This window comes from Spermophilus citellus (assembly GCF_964194105.1).
Source record: "Spermophilus citellus genome assembly, chromosome: 6".
NCBI classification, from domain to species: Eukaryota; Metazoa; Chordata; class Mammalia; order Rodentia; family Sciuridae; genus Spermophilus; species Spermophilus citellus.
Genome location: NC_138187.1, coordinates 101,586,596 through 101,605,597, shown reverse-complemented (window position 1 = coordinate 101,605,597; position 19,002 = coordinate 101,586,596). Strand labels below are relative to the sequence as shown.

At 57.4% G+C, this 19,002-nt stretch overlaps 1 protein-coding gene across 1 annotated transcript in view; it reads left to right on the top strand.

Annotated features, from left to right (window-relative positions):
• The window catches only part of GALNT2 (polypeptide N-acetylgalactosaminyltransferase 2), an 89,810-nt gene that overhangs the window by 49,110 nt on the left and 21,698 nt on the right, over positions 1–19,002 (top strand). The window contains exons 3-6 of the mRNA XM_081298068.1: positions 7,741–7,894; positions 15,969–16,067; positions 16,254–16,321; positions 16,460–16,525. Of these exons, the coding sequence (XP_081154194.1) occupies positions 7,741–7,894; positions 15,969–16,067; positions 16,254–16,321; positions 16,460–16,525 (387 nt within the window). The remainder of the gene's footprint in view (positions 1–7,740; positions 7,895–15,968; positions 16,068–16,253; positions 16,322–16,459; positions 16,526–19,002) is intronic.

The following is a 19,002-nucleotide window of genomic DNA, read 5'->3' as shown; positions in this document are numbered from 1 at the left end:
TAATCCCAGTTGTTGTTTGTTTGTTTGAAAATATTTATTACTTTTTAGTTGGACACAATACCTTTATTTCACTTATTTATTTTTATGTGGTGCTGAGGATCGAATCCAGGGTCTCACATGTACGAGGTGAGCGCTCTACCACTGAGCCACAACCCCAGCCCTTTCCCAGTTGTTGTTGATGGTGGCTTTCTTTCCAAGAGACGAGAAGGCTCTGGTACGCCTCTTTGGCTGATTAGCAGTGGTTTTGATGAGTGCACTCTGTCCTCTTTGCCAAAGGGTTTTATTTTCCCTTTTTTGTTGAAGGATTTTTTTTTTATTAAATCAGCACACATAGTTTTTTTTCTTTAGAAGTTATTGTATGATTAAGAAACCCATTTTCCCTAGGACAGTGGACATGGTCAGCACCTTGTGGTCTTTGGGGACTGCTGGTGACTTGGGCGTGGAGGGGGCTGCTCGCGAGGCTCAGTGGCCTCCCTGTGCTGAGCTGAGGGTACTGTGGCCATGAAACCCACAACAGCCTTAGGAGCCAGGTGTCGCAGGACAGGGGCTCCAGCTTCTTGCACCCCAGCGGGCAGACGTGGCTCTGGACCCCACCCCACACGTTTGTGCTCATTCATGAATTGTCACATGCACCTGCCTATGTGTTCTAAATGTCATTGGAAGTAAGCTGCTGTAAGGGCAGGGAGAATTCTCAAACATGTCCTCGTCCCTCTATGCTCTTTGAGACTCTGATGTGGCCCCAGTTTGAAAACTGCACACCCCCAGGGCTTCTATGGCTACAGCCTGGGTTATTGTTCTCACTGTATTTCTTTTCCCTGTGTGCCCAGTTTTGGGGTGGAATTTGAAATTGGGAACCAGTATGCCAGCAATTGGCAGTCCCTGCTGGGAGTCAGGGACTCCTGGGGACAGGAGTGATGGTCTGGAAGCCAGGAGTCAGGCAGAGCCTGGAGCCACGCTGCAGGCCCTTGGCCTTGGCATAGGAGAGAGGTCCCAGGACTGAGTCCATTGTCTGTGGCTCTCCACCTCCCTCCCTCCCTCTGGTCCTGGATTAATGGCCCCTCCCCATTTCTGGCCCACTGCCCAGGGCCAGTGTTCAGCCCTGCAGTGGTAGTACTCCCTTTGAGCCCCCCGTTGCCTGGAGCACCTCCTCAGCTGCCTCAGCCCAGCGTCCAGGTGTGGTCTTAGCAACCTTCTGCAGCCTGGTGACAGAGAGGAATCTGGTCTTTTTTCATTGGTGTGGAAAAGGTTCTTTGATGGGAAACAAGTTGCCCCCAGGATGGTCCCTCTTCTGCGCCTCTGAGTCTGACCTTGCCACCAGCCAAGGCTCTGCCGATGCTGAGAAGGCGAGCAGGGAAGGCTGTGGAGAGGCCGCGTCCTCTGGAGGCCTGGGGTTGAGGTTCTCCTTGGGGCTCTTATCCTTCGTCAGCATGGTCCTTTGGAGCAAGCTTTCTTTTGGCCCTTAGGAAGCTATACTGCCAGACCAGGGTTCACTGCTGGTTGAGGGCGAGGAGCAGGGGATGGTGTGTAGTTGAGTCTCAGGCCCCCACTGCGGGTGCCCAGGTGAGGGTGGGGGTTTGGGTGGTGTAGCGGCAAGGGACCGAAGCCAGAGTGTGTCACCTCCCATCTTCTTGGAGACGGTCAGCTCTTCTGCCTCCCGCCTGTCAAAGGAGTGGATCCCAGTGAACCGGGTATCTGTTTATTCAGCATGGCTGTGTCTCTTCCTGGGGGTTCACAGGCTCTGGGTGGTGTCTTCAGAACTGTGGCACAACAGGCATGCAAAAAAGTATCACTGCAGTCACTGTTGAGCTGCGGCTTGTCACCCACACATGAAGGCACGTTCCAGCCACGGAAGAGGCAGCCCCTGTGGTGCAGCCTTGCCCTGTGGGCCTCCCGAGCAGCATCTCCCACGCTCCCTGCGCCCGTACCCTCTGTGGGTCTGACTGCTGTGGGAGCCCCACGCTCCCTGCGCCTGGGCCCTCTGAGTCTGAGGTTCTGAGGGCCTCACGCCAGCAGGGCCATTCACTGCTTGGACCTCCGCACCCAGCTGTTTCACCAAGTGCCATCCTCAGTTCCTTGTGTCATCCCTCCTATCTCTGAACCCTGTCCTGTGAGGTAAGCTGTGAGCAGCATGGGAGATCACATAGCTCTGATATCCTCAGGGTCGTGTGACCAGGCAAGTAGTGTTAGGACATGGGGACACTGAAGAAGCTGGGACAAACAGAAATTAGTACAGCATTCACACAACTCCTCCCAGGCCTGTGGCACCCACAGCAGGTCCTAGAGGATGAGGTCGCATGCCCCCTGGGACAGTGAGTCCCAGGTGCCTGTGACCTCTGGATCTGTGGGCAGTTTCTGGAAGCAGCTTCTGGGGCTTTGGCCCCACTGCCCACAGGTACTGGTCCTCCCCCATATTTGGAGTTCAGGCTTGCCATGGATTCCTACAGGACTTGTCATTTCTAGAGCTCTTGGGTTACCTGTGCCGGCCCTAGGACCCCAGGGCAGCCTCCAGCTCTGGCTTCCTGGGGAGGGGCCTTGCCCTCCCCTCGAAGGTTCTTCTGCAGCAACCCCACCAACCACCAGGCTTTCAGACTCACCTGTGGTGCCCTGCGTTCCTCCACCCAGCGTGGGCCTCAGGGCTTCTTCGTGGCCACAGACACCTCCTGTGCTGACACACCTCTGTGGTGACAGCAAGCAGTATCAGCTGCCCACTGCTCCTGTGCTTAGGACATGGCGTTCCAGCATTGGGGCCTAGGAGATGCACCTCTGCTGTACTTGCTGATTGTGTGCCTCACAGGGCAGTTACAGGGCAATCGCAGGGCAGTCGTTGTGTGTGTGTTGTCATGTTGTGGGTCACTGACGTTTTGTCTTCCCTGGGGCCTTCTCCTTTGACCCTGCCAGCATTAGGAAGAACAGACCTCTGTGGCCCTCCCTGCCAGCAGGTCAGAGAACGGAGACTGAGGCTCAGACCAGCAGCCAGAGTGTGGTGAGGCTGTTGAGGACCACCGTGTCTTTAGTTGTCAATGGACCTTTATTTTATTTACTTATATGCAGTGCTGAGAATGGAACCCAGTGCTTCGTACATGCTAGGCAGGCGGTCTGCCACAGAGCAACCACCCCAGCCCCCCACCCTCGTTTTTTTTAAATTTTTTTCTTTTTTTTTTTTTTTAAAGAGAGAGTGAGAGAGGAGAGAGAGAGAGAGAGAGAATTTTTTTTTAATATTTATTTTTTAGTTCTTGGCGGACACAACATCTTTGTTGGTATGTGGTGCTGAGGATCGAACCCGGGCCGCACGCATGCCAGGCGAGCGCACCACCGCTTGAGCCACATCCCCAGCCCCCCACCCTCATTTTTAATGGTGGACACAGCGCACTCTCTGCAGGGAGGTCCTCCCCCGAGGGGTGGCTGACACCTGAGGTGTCTCCTCTGGCAAGTAGGTTTTGGTCCAGTGACAATGACACGGATGGCAAGGGCTGGGAGCAGAGTCTAGGCAGGTGCTTATGAAATCAGATTGTGGCGTCCAGATGCCAAAAGGCCACGGTACCCAAGTGGCAGGAGCTTTTCCCAGACCCCAGCGGGTGGAAGTGGTAGGGATAAGCCGTGCTGGCCAGAGGCGTCTGGGGAGGGCACCCAGGAGTGAGGTCTCCCAGGTGGAGCCTCGGCTGGGCTTCGCTCCAGCAGTTGCAGGAGGTTCCAGCCGTGGAGGCACGTGCCCAGGCCTTCTGCCTCGAACTGCAGAGGGGAGCATGTGCGCTCGGCAGCTCAGGGCCCAGAGGCCAGGCCAGGAAGGGTGCTGAGCACTGTCCTGCCAGGTGTGGTGCCCTTGGTGCTTCACTTCGATATTGCTCAAAATGAGTGTCAGGCAGGGCTGAAGGCGCAGGGAGACCTGGGCATGAAGTCCGTCCAGCTCGCGTCCTGCTGTGTGGGTTTGATTTCTGGGACTCGGCCTCCTACTCTGAAACGGAAGCAGCCCTCAGGCTGTGAATCTGGGTGGCGGTGGGCGTGAACTCTCTGCGGCAGACACCCTTCCACATCTGGAGCACTGTGGAGTGAAGGTGCAGTTGGCAGAATGTGGACAGGAAGCTGCTCAGAGGAAGCGAATCCTGTCAGGACAGTCAAGGAGAGTCGGCACGCTGGCTTCTGTCCTCACTGGGCATGAGGACTGTTTCAGGGTGTTAGGCTTTAGCTCTTGTATGGACACTGATAATTTAAAATCGATGAAGAATTGATCCTATCAAGTCTGATATTTTCTTTGGTTTACTTTTTATAAATCTTTTAAAAATATTTGTTTTAATTGTAGGTGGACACAGTAACCTTTATTTTATTTCTATGTGGTGCTGAGGATCAAACCCAGTGCCTCATGCATGCTAGGCGAGCGCTCTACCACTGAGCCACAGGCCCACCCCTGTTAACTTTTCATCACTTCTTTGAATGTCTTGTTTTCATCCTTAAAACAATGAATAGTTTAGGATCCTATTTCAGGAGATGGTTTTCCATGGTGAAGGAAATTCCCTTTCTTGCCAGGAGTCTATTTGGGGCCTTTGTCATTGAAATAGACTGTTGTCTACAGCCGGCCTTGCCTGGTCTTCCCTTTTGTGGTGTGGCCTTAGGACCGAGGAAGAACTGTAGTTTCTACCTTTAAAGCGAATAAAATGGCATTGGTGTGCCTTGCCTAGGAGAGTACCTCAAGCCTGGGGACCCGGGACATGGCCATCTCCGGGAGGAGGGCTCTGTTGGGGGTGGGCCCCGCCTTTACCAGGCTCCCTCCAGGAGGGTGGTGCACGCCAGCTGTGTATGCCCAGCATGTAGCACCCCCATGTGTCTTCTGCTGGGCTTTTCCTGGCACCCCTGGGACATACCTGTCCCATTTTGGTGTTGTGATTCAGCCCGTGGATTGTGACCTGTCACTAGATTGAGAGCCAGTTAGGTCCCCCCAAATAAGAGAGCAGACCACCTCCAGCCCTTCCAATGGTGGGATGTGGTATGTGGCGCGTATTTGGTGACATCCAGAGTGTGACGTGGAGTATCCCAGATGTGCCTGCCAGGGTCCCAGCACACTGCCAGCTCTCATGGAGAAAAGGTCCATCTCAGATCTGTCTCTGGTGCCGCAGTTTGTGCCCTGGGAGGCCCTTTGTTGGCCCACCAGAGTCCAGCTGGAAGTGTCCCTGGGTCAGAGGGCTTGTGGGGCACTGTGGGGTGGGCTCCTCAGTCTTGGCAGCCACAGGGGCCTCTCCTGGCTCACTGAGGAGTGTCCTGACCACAGCTAAAATGGCCATCTCTGCTCCTGTTGGACTCCACATCACCTTCTGCACCAGGCTTGTGGGTACAGCTGTTTAAGTGGGCACTAAGGGCGCGTCTTATGGGCCTTTGCTGGCTGGTGCCTGTTGGGTCCAGCCTGAGGCCCACCCCACTGCTTGGTCTAGTTCCCCTGCTGTCACCTGGGGTCAGATGTCTCACAGACCCTGCTGCAGTCCTGCCTGACTCCAGAGGGGTCCCAGCCAGCAAAAAGGTGGACGCATAAAGAACCCTACGGAGGCTGAAGAGATCCATCCTGTCCTCAGCAGACCCTCCCAGCTGAGTGCTCAGAGCCAGCGGTTACCTGAGGGCACATAGAGTGGCATCTCTTCCTGGGCAGGCCTGGCCCTCATGAGTCCATGATCTCTTTATGGGTAAGAGTACCTTGACACAAGGACTAGCTCAGGCCACTCCATGGTTCAAGCCAGCTTATTTGTCATCAGCCACTGGTGCTTGACTGGACAGTGGTCAGAGGACTAGTGCCTGGCCAGGGGGTCCCTGTGCTCTCTGGCACCGAGGGTAAAAACGTGCGAGGGTAAATTGGCGAGATGGAGAGGGTGGATGGGCAGCATCTCTAGGGTGCTCTGTGTGGAAGACGCTTCCCTGAACGTCGCAGAAGTGCTGTGTTTAGGGGAAGAAAGTTCTAGTGCTGGCCAGGCCACAACCACGGCTACGAGGCTCGTGGGCAAGAGGCCAGGCCTCTGATGCCCAGTGTCACGAGCCTGTGGCCATCAGAGCCAGCTGCAGAAGGAGCAGTGGGCTTTGAGGGGGACAACTCACCTTCTTCCCTGAGCCAGCCGCGGACCCCCGTCCACTGTGGAGCAGAGCAGCACCACACTCTGCAGCACCTGGGCTGGGCACCCGTGAACCCCTGCTGTCCTGTTGCCCCACACTGGTGTGTGGCTGGCGCACTCCTGCTTTCCTGTTTCCCCTGGTGGCTCCGAGGCCAGCATCTGGCTGTCGTCACAGGCCCCCACTCGCTGGAGGCCTGTACCACCCCAAGACCCACTTTGCCCTCTGCAGGTGTCCCTGGGTCGTGCTGCTGGGATGGTGTGGGGCTGTGCGGGAACGCCTGCCTGAGCAGCTGGGCTTCCCCCCTGTCCTCCTGTCTTTCTGCGCAGTGCCGGGCTCTAACCAGCTCCTTGTGTGGCTGTGCCCAGACAGCTTTGCTTCTCCACAACCTCGCAGCCTCCGTGGGTTCTGTGGAGTCCACTGGGTAAGGCCATTGTCCCCACTGCCCCCTACCTTCCTCCCCTGCAGAGCTGGACCACGGTCCCCCATGGAGTCCTTGTGAAACACGAGTTTTTGTTGCTGGCTAGGCTGATGTGTAGGGAGATGTGGTTTCTGAGCCAGTGCCGCGTTCCCGGCCTGGCAGGTGGCTGTGCAGCAGAGATTGCAGACAGGGTTGCTCAGGCCAGTTCTCTGCCTCTGTGCCCTCCTCCCCTCCTGCTCACCCTGCTCTGCTTGGTTGGGCCTGCGACCAGCAAAGGCTTGCCCAGGAGCCCTTGTCCCTAGCACCAGCCCTGCCCCAAGCTTCTGAAGAACCTCATCCAGTGCTGGCTTCTGGTACATGGTCAGTGTCCAGGTGGGCCACTTTGGCTTCCTCACAGAAAGAGACCTAGGTGGGAATAGAGGTCCCCACCGTGCCTGTGGGCATCTGGGAATCGCACCCTGTGCTTTATCCATGGGGTCAGTTGGGCCACACTACAAGGGTGTCCCCAAGGAGTCCTGGGGTCTTGGATGTTCAGTTCTTGGAGTGAGATATTTCTGTATCACAGGGACAGAGGAAGAGTCCATCCCCCAACCTGGCATTCAGCCAGGGAGTCTCCTGAAACAAGCTGAGAGTGGACATGTGAACAGGAGAAAGGTGGACAGATGTGTCCTGGGCACTGAGGAGGGAAGGGGGCACCCTGGTGCACGTGTACTGCCAGTGCTGGTCTCCCTGCGACCCGCAGTCACCACCTCTGGTTGGCTGGGTGCCTGGGGATGGGACCCACGGTGGATGGCTGTCTCCTGGAGGACTACTGCAGACATGGGCCCTTCTGAGCCCACCCGCCCGGACCCACTCTCCCTGCACAGCACTGGGGAGTCATCTTGAGCCCACAGCACGATCCTTGCCTTTGTTGCCTGGGCCATGGGACAAGAGGCTGACTGGCTGGACCTGGAAAGGTGGGCAAGCAGGTCTCTGCCTCTGGGGCAGGGTGCCACCCTGACACTGTCCTGGCCCTTGGCTTCCCTCTGCTGTCCCGAGGGATCCTGAGGTGCAGGCCTGGCCTTCACCCTGTGGACTGTGGGCATGTGATCTCCTGCTGCCATCTGCTCCTGGCCCACGGCTCTGGCCCTGCTGGGTGCTGATGGAGAGTGTCGCCTGGGGCTGGGGTCTGATAGGAGCCAGCCCTGCCTGGAGCCTGAGTGAGCCTCACCACACTTCTGCTCTGCTCTTTCCAGGGAAAGTGCGGTGGCCAGACTTCAACCAGGAGGCCTACGTGGGCGGGACAATGGTGCGCTCTGGGCAGGACCCCTACGCCCGCAACAAGTTCAACCAGGTGGAGAGCGACAGGCTACGCATGGACAGAGCCATCCCAGACACGCGGCACGACCAGTGAGTCCCCAGCGGGCTTGCCCTGCTGTACCATGGGGTCTCCCCTCCCAGTGATGTCAAGCTAGGAGAAGCCAGGACTGCCCTGTGGCAGCGTGCAGAGGCGGAGTCAGAGGGAGAAGTGGAGGAATTGGCTCTGTGGCTGAGCACTTGTTATTTTGAGGATCCAGTCACAAAACACATTTTCCACTATTGACAACCTTAGAGGGAAGAAACTTTAGATCCTCGCTTACTGGGATGGCTTAAGTCAAAATGTGGAGACTTGGAGGGGGAAGTCGGCCTCCCAGCAGGGTCAGTGCTAAATGGAGCAGAAAAAGGGCATAGGAGGGGTGTGTCATCCTGTTACCCAAAGTTTGATCCTTGTCCCAATGCCAGTCCAGTAATGAGGACATTTTTTTGAGAAAGGAAAAAGAAGGCTTATTGCTTTGCTAGCAGAAGAGAAGCCAGGGGACTGTTAAAGAGGTGGCTCAAAGGCAATGCTCCAGGTGTTCTCTGTTGCAGCTTAATTCACTTGTTAATTTGGGAGGTCTTTTGCTGCCACACCCAGAGTCTGGATTACCCCATTCCTGTGGTGGTTGTGTGCTCAGGGACAGATAGCTCTGCCTGCATGGGGGAAAGGTCATCCTGTGATTAGGGACGGACAGGTTAGGGAGGAGCAGGGAGGGAGGAAAGAAAGAATCAGGTCCATTTTTAAACTTAGTCACTGTGGCCGACAGCGAGGGCTAATTCAGAACACAAATGGACCCTGCTGTGACCACTCTGTGCACCTGGATCCTGGCTTTACTTCTTCGGGGGCCTGGGGTGGGTGTCCGGGCACCCAGGCTCCAGCTTCGTGCAGGGTACCCCCTGTATGGTCTAGCTGTTGTCACCCTGCCTGGTAAGCCTTGCTGTGAGAACACATGGACAAGGGCACTCGGAGTCCCTAAGGCACTGGTCTTGGTTCGGATCACCCAGAAACTGGAGCCCCACCCCAAGGCCACTTGCTTCCTTGAGGGTCAGTGGGCCCTCTTGCCTGTGCAGTTGTGTTTGGAGTTCTGGGTGGTGTCGGTAGCCTGGGGAGGATCACACGTCTACCATGTTGGAGGCCCAACCGTGCACATGGGTTGCAGCCTGGGGCTTTGTCATCGTCACCCAGTATGTCTCTTAGACTGAGACTTCCAGGATAAGAGAGTGTAGAGCTGGGCCGGGCTTTCAGGGACTGCAGAGGAAAGCAGTGTGGGAGGCCAAGTCCCTTCCCTGCCCTGGGGACTTCGGATGGTAGGGACCGGTCACCTCAGGGCTGCCCTTAGCTTGGTGTCCCAGGCAGCTCTGAGCACCACAATGGTGTGCGCGTGACGTGCTGTATAACATGCGTCACGTCACCGACCTTACCACTCATGTCCCACCCCAGATCGCTGCCACGTAGGGTTCTATCCCCACAGGTCCTTCTCGAGGCCTTGCACTGGGCCCCAGTGCTATGCTGCTGGCTACATCGGCTTGGTCAACTCTTGAACACCCAGTGGACCTGTTTGCAGTAGGGGCCCTGGCCTGGGGTCGGGCCCTGGGTGCCAAAGGAGCCTCTGGGACCCAGGGAGTCGCACTTGAAGCTGTATGTGTCCATAGCAGGCGTAGACATGCACGTCTCCAGGGAGTCCGTGGCACTTCCCAGATGGCCCCAGGGGTTCGTCTCCACTGCCTGGCTCCGCAGGCTCCCCCAGGCCACTTGGGATCCTCACGTGCTGTGACGCAGACGTGGGTGGTCTCCTGGTGCAGGGAGGAAGCCACAGCACCCAGGTTTTTGGAAACTTGCCCAATGACTTAGAGCTTTGAAGAGGGCTTGGCCTGAGCCAGGGCTCCAGCAGAGCCTCACGTGGACAGCATGGGGTACCATCTGCACAGGAGGTGGGCCTCCAATCACGGTGGCTTCAGAGCTGGTTTTCCCAAGACTCGTGTACCTTTCCCTTGGGCTGAGGGTGGCCCTTCCTGGTGCCCGTCCACACACAGGCCAAGCTCCTCTGCTGCCCACTGCAGGGTCCTTCTGCAGCCTCCATGTATGTGCACTTGTGTCGCCAGCATATCTGGAGTGGGAGCTTGCCAAGCGGGTGTACAGGTGTCACCGTGTGGGTGTTCTCAGGTTGCTTTCCGTTCTGGCCACTGGGTGTGTCAGGTGCATGTTAGAACAGCAGCTAGGAGCCTTCCACCATCACTGGACTTTGGCTGAATTAAGTTCTGTTCAGAGCCAACCAGGAGCCTGATCTGGAGGCAGCTCGATATCCTCGGAGTGAGGTCTGGGAGGACCGAGCTTGTGGGCGCTGCCTGGGAAGGCCGGCCTCTCCTCCTTCACATGACCACCGGAGCACATTGAAGAAGGTGGCCTCAGGGGACACCGTGGTTTCCGTCTTTGCCATCTGCTTTTGTTAGGTCAGGCTCGGCTGTGGCAGAGCTGAGCGGTGCTGGCGAGGGCACTGAGAACGAACTTGGCATCCCACAAACCTGGCATGAATCCCAGAACTCCCATTCTTCTGTGGCCTTTGTCCCCTATGACGTGGCACATGGCCCTGTCTGACCTGTGAGGGTCAGGCAGTGTTGGCAAGGCCGTCCCTCCTTAGGACACTGCTCTGCAGCCACTGTGGCAGCCCCTGCTCTCTCAGAGCCCACCTGCTGCCCAAGGGCTCCCCGCAGGTCTGTCACCACTGACGTGCCAGCCTTTGCCTTTATTCTCTTCCTGCCTTGGCTCTTTGGAATGGTGGCTTGTTACCTGAACACGTCCTGGCATCAGGATGCCCAGTGGTATTGAGAGGGACGCTTGGCATAACCCACCCACCTGAAATTCTGTGGATCACTGATGGCATCAGGAGTCACAGAAGCATGGCCAGCAAGAGGCAGGAGCATGGGCAGCCAGGAGAAGTCGCACTGACCCCTTACAGCCTCCAGGGCAGGCACAATGAGCCAGGGTCCCGAGGGCAGCAGACAGGCAGCCCCACGCCAGGTTTTGTTCAGCTCCACAAGCACATAAAAACAGTGCTAGAGAGCTTGTCCGGGATCGGCACGCCCAGCCGGGCGAGTGCACAGAAGTGCCCAGGACACGAGGCTCCTGACAGGCGGAAGGCCACGCCACCACCTGCCTCGCCTGGGTCGAATGGAGACCTGGAAGCACTTGCTGTCCAGGAAGGCTACTGCTGCTGTCCAGGTGGGCTGCTGTGGGAGGTGGCCCTGGAGGCAGCCGAGGGAGCTCTAGCAGTTGAGGAGGGATGAAGGCTGGAGGGTGACCTCTAGGGTGTGGAATGGGGAAGATGAACACCGGCACCAAGACTGGTGCGGACTGGAGCTGGCTGTGAGGTTTGTGGAGAGCAGAGGCAGCTCAAGGCTGTGGCTGTGCCCTCCCCTCCCTGGCGTTGGCCTGTGGTTTGCGGACAGTTGAGACGGACTCAAGACCCTGCCAGAGCTGGCATCAGGCAGGCTCCTGCCTGGGTGCAGGAGAGCTGGCCAGCTGCCCTCCCCATTTGCTGCTGGGAAGCAGTCCTGTGGGATTCCATCTGGAGTCGGGAGTGACCTTCAGAGCCATGTCTTAGCAATCTCTGGGTCTAGTTCTGGCCTCCCAGCCTTGTGTTGAAGGGTTTGGCTTGATTCTGGCCTGCAAGGCCTTCCCTCTGCTCGGCTCAGTCAGCCTCTCTGACCCTGGCTCAAGGGCTATGCCATGTGCTGGCCCAGCTCTCCAGGTGCTGTCCTCCTCTGGGTCACCAGCCCACCCCAAACCTGGCCACCTCTCAGTCCTTCCAGGAGAGTCTTTGAGGCATCTTATTTAAAATGGCCTAATAATTAGTAGCAGCATGATGATGTGTTTTGTAAACCTCTCCATCATGGCTACTTCCCTGATTTTCCAAAAATTTTGATATAAAATCTGTAACAAGTATGCACTAAAATGTGGTTTTAAAGAAAAATGTAATTGCAAATTTTTTAAATGATATAAATATAAATTTTTCTCAATAATATAAATAAATAAAAAATAAATAAAATATAAATAATAAGAATAAATACCATCAAAAGAAACTTCTCCACTAAAAAATTTGCCTTCTCGAAATTCCCTGCTCACCTAGGTCTGCAGGAGATGCTGTTTCCCTCTGTGCACCCTCGTGCGGAGCTGGAGGAGGTCGTCACACCTGGCATTGTGCGTCCAGGAGACCTGGCCAGCTGCTGGCCCAGCACAGCACTGTGTCTCAACTAGGGCCACCAGGTGTATCCTAGGAGTACAGGGTGGCAAATGCCAGTGACTCCTGAGGAACAGCACACGCATGTCAGGACTGTAATCATGGTTGGCTCGAGGGGGAGAGCTGTGGGTCACCATGATGGATGTAGGAAGGGACAGTTGCGCTCAGTGTCCCGACCTGTGCTTAAGGGCCCGTGAGGAGCCCAGCAAGTGCCAAGCTAAGTGGTGACCAGTGTGCTCACGAAAGGTGAGGCCCTCTGCTGCTCATGCAGTTGCATGCCATGCGTGGCATCGTTGGCACAGGCTGACACAGGACTGTCCCGGTGTTGGGGGAGAGGCGGGAAGATGGCTAGCTGGAGGAAACCTATTGCCCACTGGCAGGGCTGTGGGGCTCCTGGAGGCCTCTGCAGACAGCCCCTCACAATCCAGCGGTGATAGCCTGGGAGGAAGGGCAGCCACAGAACCCTTGCTGGGCTCCAGGCCCTGTGGGAGGAGGGCTGTACGAGACGCAGGGCCTCCGGGGAAACAGCAGGGCGCAGTCCAAGGACATTCAAAGCTCTGTTACTAAGACGGTGAGTGTCATCTTCAGATCAGGCTGTGGTGTCCAAGCAGTGTCAAGAACCCACCTGAAGCTCATGAGGAAAACCCAGCGGCCCAGGTGGCCACGTACCTGAGGAGCACACCGGGGAAGCTGCCCCTCTGACCCACCGCAGGCCTGCGGCCATGCGAGTCCTGCAGTAGGAGGCAGCAGAGGCCGACGCGCACCTGGCACCAGCAACCTTGGAGACCAAGGAGCCTGGCCTGCTGTCTTGCTCTGGGCTGTCCAGCAGAAGAGGTGGGCAGTGTGTACCCACAGGGCAGCACGCAGGGGGCGTGGCCCAAGTTGGGCTCTGTCAGAGGTAAAGCTGGACAGAGTGTGCGCCACATGGATGACCTTGGGCACAGAGGCACTTTCTCACTTCCTCTGGGTCCAGAGTTGAAGAACCAGAACTTGAGGGTCAGTATGTTCAACCAGCTGAGAGTGCGTACTGCCATCTCAGGGCTTTCCCTGGTGCCCGTGCCCACATCTGCCCTTCTGCCACACTAGTACAGTATACAACACAAAGCCCTCACCTGCTGCTGCCCTGCGCTGGGACTTCCAGACTCCGTGCCCCCATGAACGCCTGGTCTGCAGTCTTGGACAAGGCACTGCCCACGGAGACCACTTGGCCTTGCCCTTGCAGACCTGAGTTCTACCGGCATTTCAGGAGGGTGGAGCCTTTCCCATCTCCACTGCCATTTCAGAGCAGGTGTGGTTTTGCAGCTGGCCACGCCCCTCCCCAGCCTCTTGGTGTCCTGAGCCCACATGCACACTCTGGGGGTCTCTGGCCACGTTGCCTCCCCCACCCCAAGCTCTTCCTGCAGGCTGGGTGCCCTCCTCCCTGTGGCTAGGCGCACCTCCCCCAGCCCCGCTGAGCCTCAGCCCGTTTCCTGACTCCATCCTGGCCTCTGTACACAGGTGGCCTCCACCCACACATGCTGCCCATGTGACTGTCCCCTGTTCCTGACAGTGGCCTTCTGGTTCTCGGTGTCCACTCTCATAGCTATATTCCTTCAATAACCTGAAGGCCGGTGCAGAGGAGTGAAGCACATGCCTCAGAGCACACAGCTGGTGTCCAGGGCTGGCAGGAGCAAAGCACTAGCCCAGCGGAGCACCAGGGGCCATGAGTCAGGCGGGGTGAGGAGACGCTTCGGCCCCTTCCCACTGCAGCCCTGGCCCTCCCTGGTGCGGCACAGAAGCCTTTAGTTTTCCCATCAGGGTCATTGCCACCCAGAGTCACCTGCATCACAAGCCAGAGCTCATCTGTTTGCAGCCACTTGAGTTCTAGATACTGATTCCAGCAGCTCTGAGCCATGTGAGCCCAGATTGGTGTTTTTCAAGTCTTTGTGAGTCTGGTTTCCAAGTGTCCATTTTACTGGACCAGAAGGTTCCGGAACCCTGGGAGCAAGTGAACCGGGACCCAGAGTCGCCCAAAGCCCCGCCTCTTCTCAGCACCGTCCTGCTTCTAGAGGACAATTCTCTGCTCTTCCTGCTGCTGACCTCAGACCAGCTCTGCTGGCTCCTGGATACAACCAGCCCTGCCATGGCTGTTGGAGAGCTGGCAGAGAGACGGCCCTCAGACAGAATGCATTCCATTCCTCCTGACTTCTGTAGCTCCTGCTCCCGTGGTTTCAGCATGGACCTGAGCACACACCTGCACATTCTGCCCTTAGGGCAGGAGGGCTCGCAGACTGGTTGCTCCTGCTTCTGCCTGGAGGTTGGCAGCCCTAGTCAGCCCCGTGCCTCACATTGAGGTGGAGGCATGGGAGGTGCCACCCCCGACCCTGGCCTTCATTGGCACCACTTGCCAGTAGCCATCTTGGGACTGATGCTGTCCAGCAAAGCATTCCCAGTTGAAGCTTTGCACGTGTCTCACTCAGTTCCTTGATCTGACCAGCTGCCAATTCTAGATACCAGTCTGCTTATCAGTAAAGGCTCAGAGGTAACGAGGTTCCGTGTCAGTCACAGAATGCATTTGCCTCAAACAGCAGGGACTGTTATGTGGTTCTTTCATGACTAGTTAAACCAGACCAGCTGTGATAACTCAAGTGAAGCAGGGAAGTCCCTCTTGTGATCCCACCTGACTGCTCTGTGGTTGTACTATGTTTCTTACTCGTGTTTGAGATTGTCTTCCCATCTGACAGGAAAAGGTGGCGAGGCTGCCATGTCCCTCAGCCCACACCATGCACAGTGTGTAGTTGTCCAGCAGCTGCCAGGGTCCACATGCATCTCACTGATGGACATTTTGGCCAAAGCCACCTCTGCCCAGTGCGGGCTGTCTCAGCTTGGCGGGGACCACACTAGCTGAGGAGTGAGCCTGACTTCACGGCCTGCAGGTTCCTGGAGGTGTTGCCTGTTGGCTCTAGTGGCAGAGTGCTTGATTCCAGGGTCGCAGGACAACCTTGCAGGTGACAGTGACAACGTGGAAGAGCTTGTGGGCAAACCATTGGCTCAGCCAGCTGAGGGCCAGGCCTCGTCCTCACCACTGCCTGGTTGGTATGACTATTCAGAACTGATTCTGAGCCAGGCTCGCAGCATGAGCAGCTCTATTCACGCTCAGGGACTCTGACTCTGGCTCCTGGCGCAGGCCTGGCACCACAGTTGAGCCTCCTGCAGCCACGCAGGCGGTGCCCTCCTGGGTACTGTTCCCTCGGGATGTGCAGCCCTGCCCCGAGCAGCACCAGGAGTCCGCAGGCCTGCCTGGCTCTCTGTTCTGCGATGCTTGGGTATTTTAGCCTGGAGCTGAGGACTCTTGTCATGTAGGTAGCACTTGGTGCCCCTGCAGTTCTGTCTCTGCAGTACACACACTCAGAAAGTGCTGTGTGGAATCTGCCCCCTCTGGAGGCCTGGTCTCAGGTTCTGCTGAGAAGTGGCCCCAGAGCTCTGCTCACTGCTCAGGAGAAGCAGTGCCCTTGCGCTCCATTCCACCAGCTGCAGGCACCACCCTCACTCTGGTTGCTTGGAAACGGCCTCACTCTGGTTGCTTGGACACAGTTGTGGGGCACCTGACATCCAGGTGGAGGGGAGTTGCCATGGGTCCTGGCTGCTCGTGCCGGGTAGAGGGGAAAGTACAGGCAGGGCAGTGGGCAACAGTGGCCTGCCCTGGGAACTGCAGTGGCTGTGAGAGTGCCGGAGCTGCGTCTGCAGCAGGCTGGGGTGGCCCTAGGCGGTCCTAGTCCGGTGTGTTCTCAATGTGCTGGTCCCTGTGGTCACGTCCTGAGGGAGCTTTGTCTCCCAGCAGGCCAGTGGCTCCCAGCTGCACAGTGCAGCAGCCATGCCACACTGTACAAACGGACCTTCTCTTCCCTCAGGTGTCAGCGGAAGCAGTGGCGTGTGGACCTGCCAGCCACTAGCGTGGTGATCACGTTCCACAACGAAGCCAGGTCGGCCCTGCTGAGGACCGTGGTCAGGTGAGGCCAGGACACCAGCTGTGGCCCAGTTAGCCGGGTCAACATGGCCAGCAGGGCTGTGGATGGGCCACTTGGTGGCTCTGTCCCTGGGCAGCTGATGGCCCCTCCAGCCTAGGCGGGGCCAAGAGACGACACCCGCCCGGTTGCCTGCACCTGGCCACGGCCTTGTCCTCTGTTTTTCCTCAGTGTGCTTAAGAGAAGCCCTCCGCACCTCATCAAAGAGATCATCCTGGTAGACGACTACAGCAATGATCGTGAGTGCTGGTCCTTCCCCAGCAGGCTGTGGGCGAGGGCGCCGGGCAGGCCACGGCCAGAGGGAAGGGCTTCTCCCGGCCCAGGGGCAGCGCCCACCTAGCCACAGGGACTCATGCTCCCTCTCCTCTCTCCCTAAGCTGAGGACGGGGCCCTCTTGGGGAAGATCGAGAAAGTGCGGGTCCTCAGGAACGATCGGCGGGAAGGTAAGGCTCCCTCCCCAGCCTGGTGGCGACTGGGCAGTGCTCTGGCTACGAAAGCAGTCAGGTCTCCGGTCCCTCTCTGTGCCCTGTCCTGTCCCAGAACACACAGGGAGGACGTCAGACACCTAATCCATCAGAGCTGTGTGTCCTGGGTCTGTTCACACATGAGAAGCTCTGTTCACACTTAGGGACTCTGACCCATCCCTGAAGAGCTTCAGTGCTCCTGGCTGCAATGTCTGACCAAAGAGCAGATCCACGGCCGGCAGCTACCGCAGGGGGCTATCCAGGACGGTGACACGCTGCCCTCGGTGCTCACACCCCTGCTAGTCTACCTCCCTGTGGGCTTCCTGTCACTGGACAGGGCTGAGCCCCAGGAGCAGGCCACGAGGCCATGGCAGGAGGGCTCCCCAGGGATGTGCGTGTTGGGGAGCTCAGGCTGGTGCGGCTGGTGTCCTGGTACCAGAGCATGGAGAGAGGCCCCTCTTGGGGTCGGGGTCTCTCAGTCTCTCCAACTACAGAGCCATGGCACCTGTGCTGCTCCCAGGGATTCAGGAGTAGCAATGCTTCCCAGCCAGGGCACAGCCCTCCTCTTCGTCCCCACACGGCCACTGCGCTGGAGGAAGGGGGTGTCTGAGCAGGAACCTGCCCCGTCAGCCCAGCGGCCCTCGGATGGGAGCAGTGCCTTGGGCACCTGTCCTCACCAGCCCAGCCGGTAGCCTGCTCTTCAAGGCACTCCCCTGGCCTGTCTTCAAGTCCACAGTGCCTGTCTTCAAGGCACTGTGGCCTTGCTGGGCTGGTACCAGCCCCAGACCTGACCACCTGCTGCACTCCTTATGTCCCCTGAGTGACGAGGCAACAGTGAAGTCTCCACTGAGTATCCTCACTCCCTTGCCTAGAAAGGGGAAGCTGGCCCAGGACACAGGAGGGGAGGGGAGAGGTGGGGAGAGGGAGAGGAAGCAAGTGGCTGTTGTGTCGCAGTTTGTAACTGGCCTGTCCCTTGCTGGCCTTATGGGGGGTGCCCATGAGCTGCTTATAAACTGGCCATGTGCCTGCATATTGACTCTGGACCTCTGGACTTGGTGCTCATGTGGGGGAGGAACTGTGTCACTGCTGGGTTTAGCAGGGGTGAGGGGCATTGTGTGGGAGCAACTGGCAGGCAGGCCTGGACAGCTCGAGTGGGCAGCAGCTGTGTGATGTGGCCATACCTGTCTTGGACCCTAGGCAGGTGCTCCTGCAGTGCTGTCCAGCTGCATGGAGCAAGGTGGGCCAAGAAGGGGCCCGGCTGGCTGCTCAGGCACAGCTGAAGACAAGGAAGAGGAGGTGGGCAAAAAGCCCCTGTCCACAGCTCAGCCGCCTGTCCCAGGGCCACTGCGGCACCGTCTCCTCTGCCTGCCTCTCAACCCCACAGTGAGGTTGCCTCACTTCAGGGATTGAGAACCTCCTCAGGAGGTCAGCAGGGAGTAGGAAGGCCCTGGACCTGCCTCCTCTTCACTTCCAGAGCCTCCAGCTCTTCCTGCCTGGAGTCCTCTGCTGGGGCCATCTCCTCCACCCCAGGCGCTCTCTTGATTTTCCCTCACCAGTGGCGGCATCTGGGCCTCTGTCCTGAAGAACCTCCTCCTCGTCCCAGAGGGCATTTCTGACTGGAATTCTGAGCTGGCCTTGGATGCTTTTCAGCATTTTAGAAGTGTTGCTGCGGGTTGTCCTTGCCTGGCCTGCGCTTTTCTGCCAGGACCACAGGCCTGCTTGTGCTGTCCCTTGGGCCTCGGCGCCTCCTGGCTGCACATAGCCCTCATCACAGGTGTCCTGGTTCACTGTCCTGGGCCTGAGTCCCCTTTACATTTAGGCTGCTTTGCTTCACTGACTCCGGGAGGTGTGAAGTGTCATTTTCCACCAGACTTGGGAATTGCTGGCCGTTTGCATCTCCAGCGCTGTCCTGCTTTCCCCTCGACGTCTTTCCTCTCTGTTTTTCAGGAGGGCCTGTGTCCCTGGCCTATCTTCAAGTCCACAGGTCCCTCTGCCAGCTCCATTCTGTGATTCAGACAGGTCAGGGAGCTGCTTGTCTCCCATCACTTCCTTTTCCCGGCTCTCGAGTATCCCCCTGCATCTGTCGGACAGGCTCGTGCTCTGATGAGGTCCCTGTCTGTTCACTTCCCATGAGCTCTTGAACATAGTCATAAAAGCCATTCTAAATCCTTCTGCTGATCCAGTGTCTGAGTCATCTTGGGACACTTCTGTTTAGTTTTTCTTGTGGAGATGGACCATACTCTGCAATTTCTCAAGTCTAGTTATTTTTTATTTTACAATAGATGTTGTGGATGGTGGAGACACTAGGTTATATTCTCTCTCTGAAGGATCTTGATCTCTTTTAAGCAAGACAGTGAAGTGACTGGTGGTGACTCTGCTCTGGTAGGCGGACAGGTGCTTGGCTGGGATGGGGATGCCCTGGGTGAGTCTCTTGTTTCTGAGATAGTAGTCTGCAT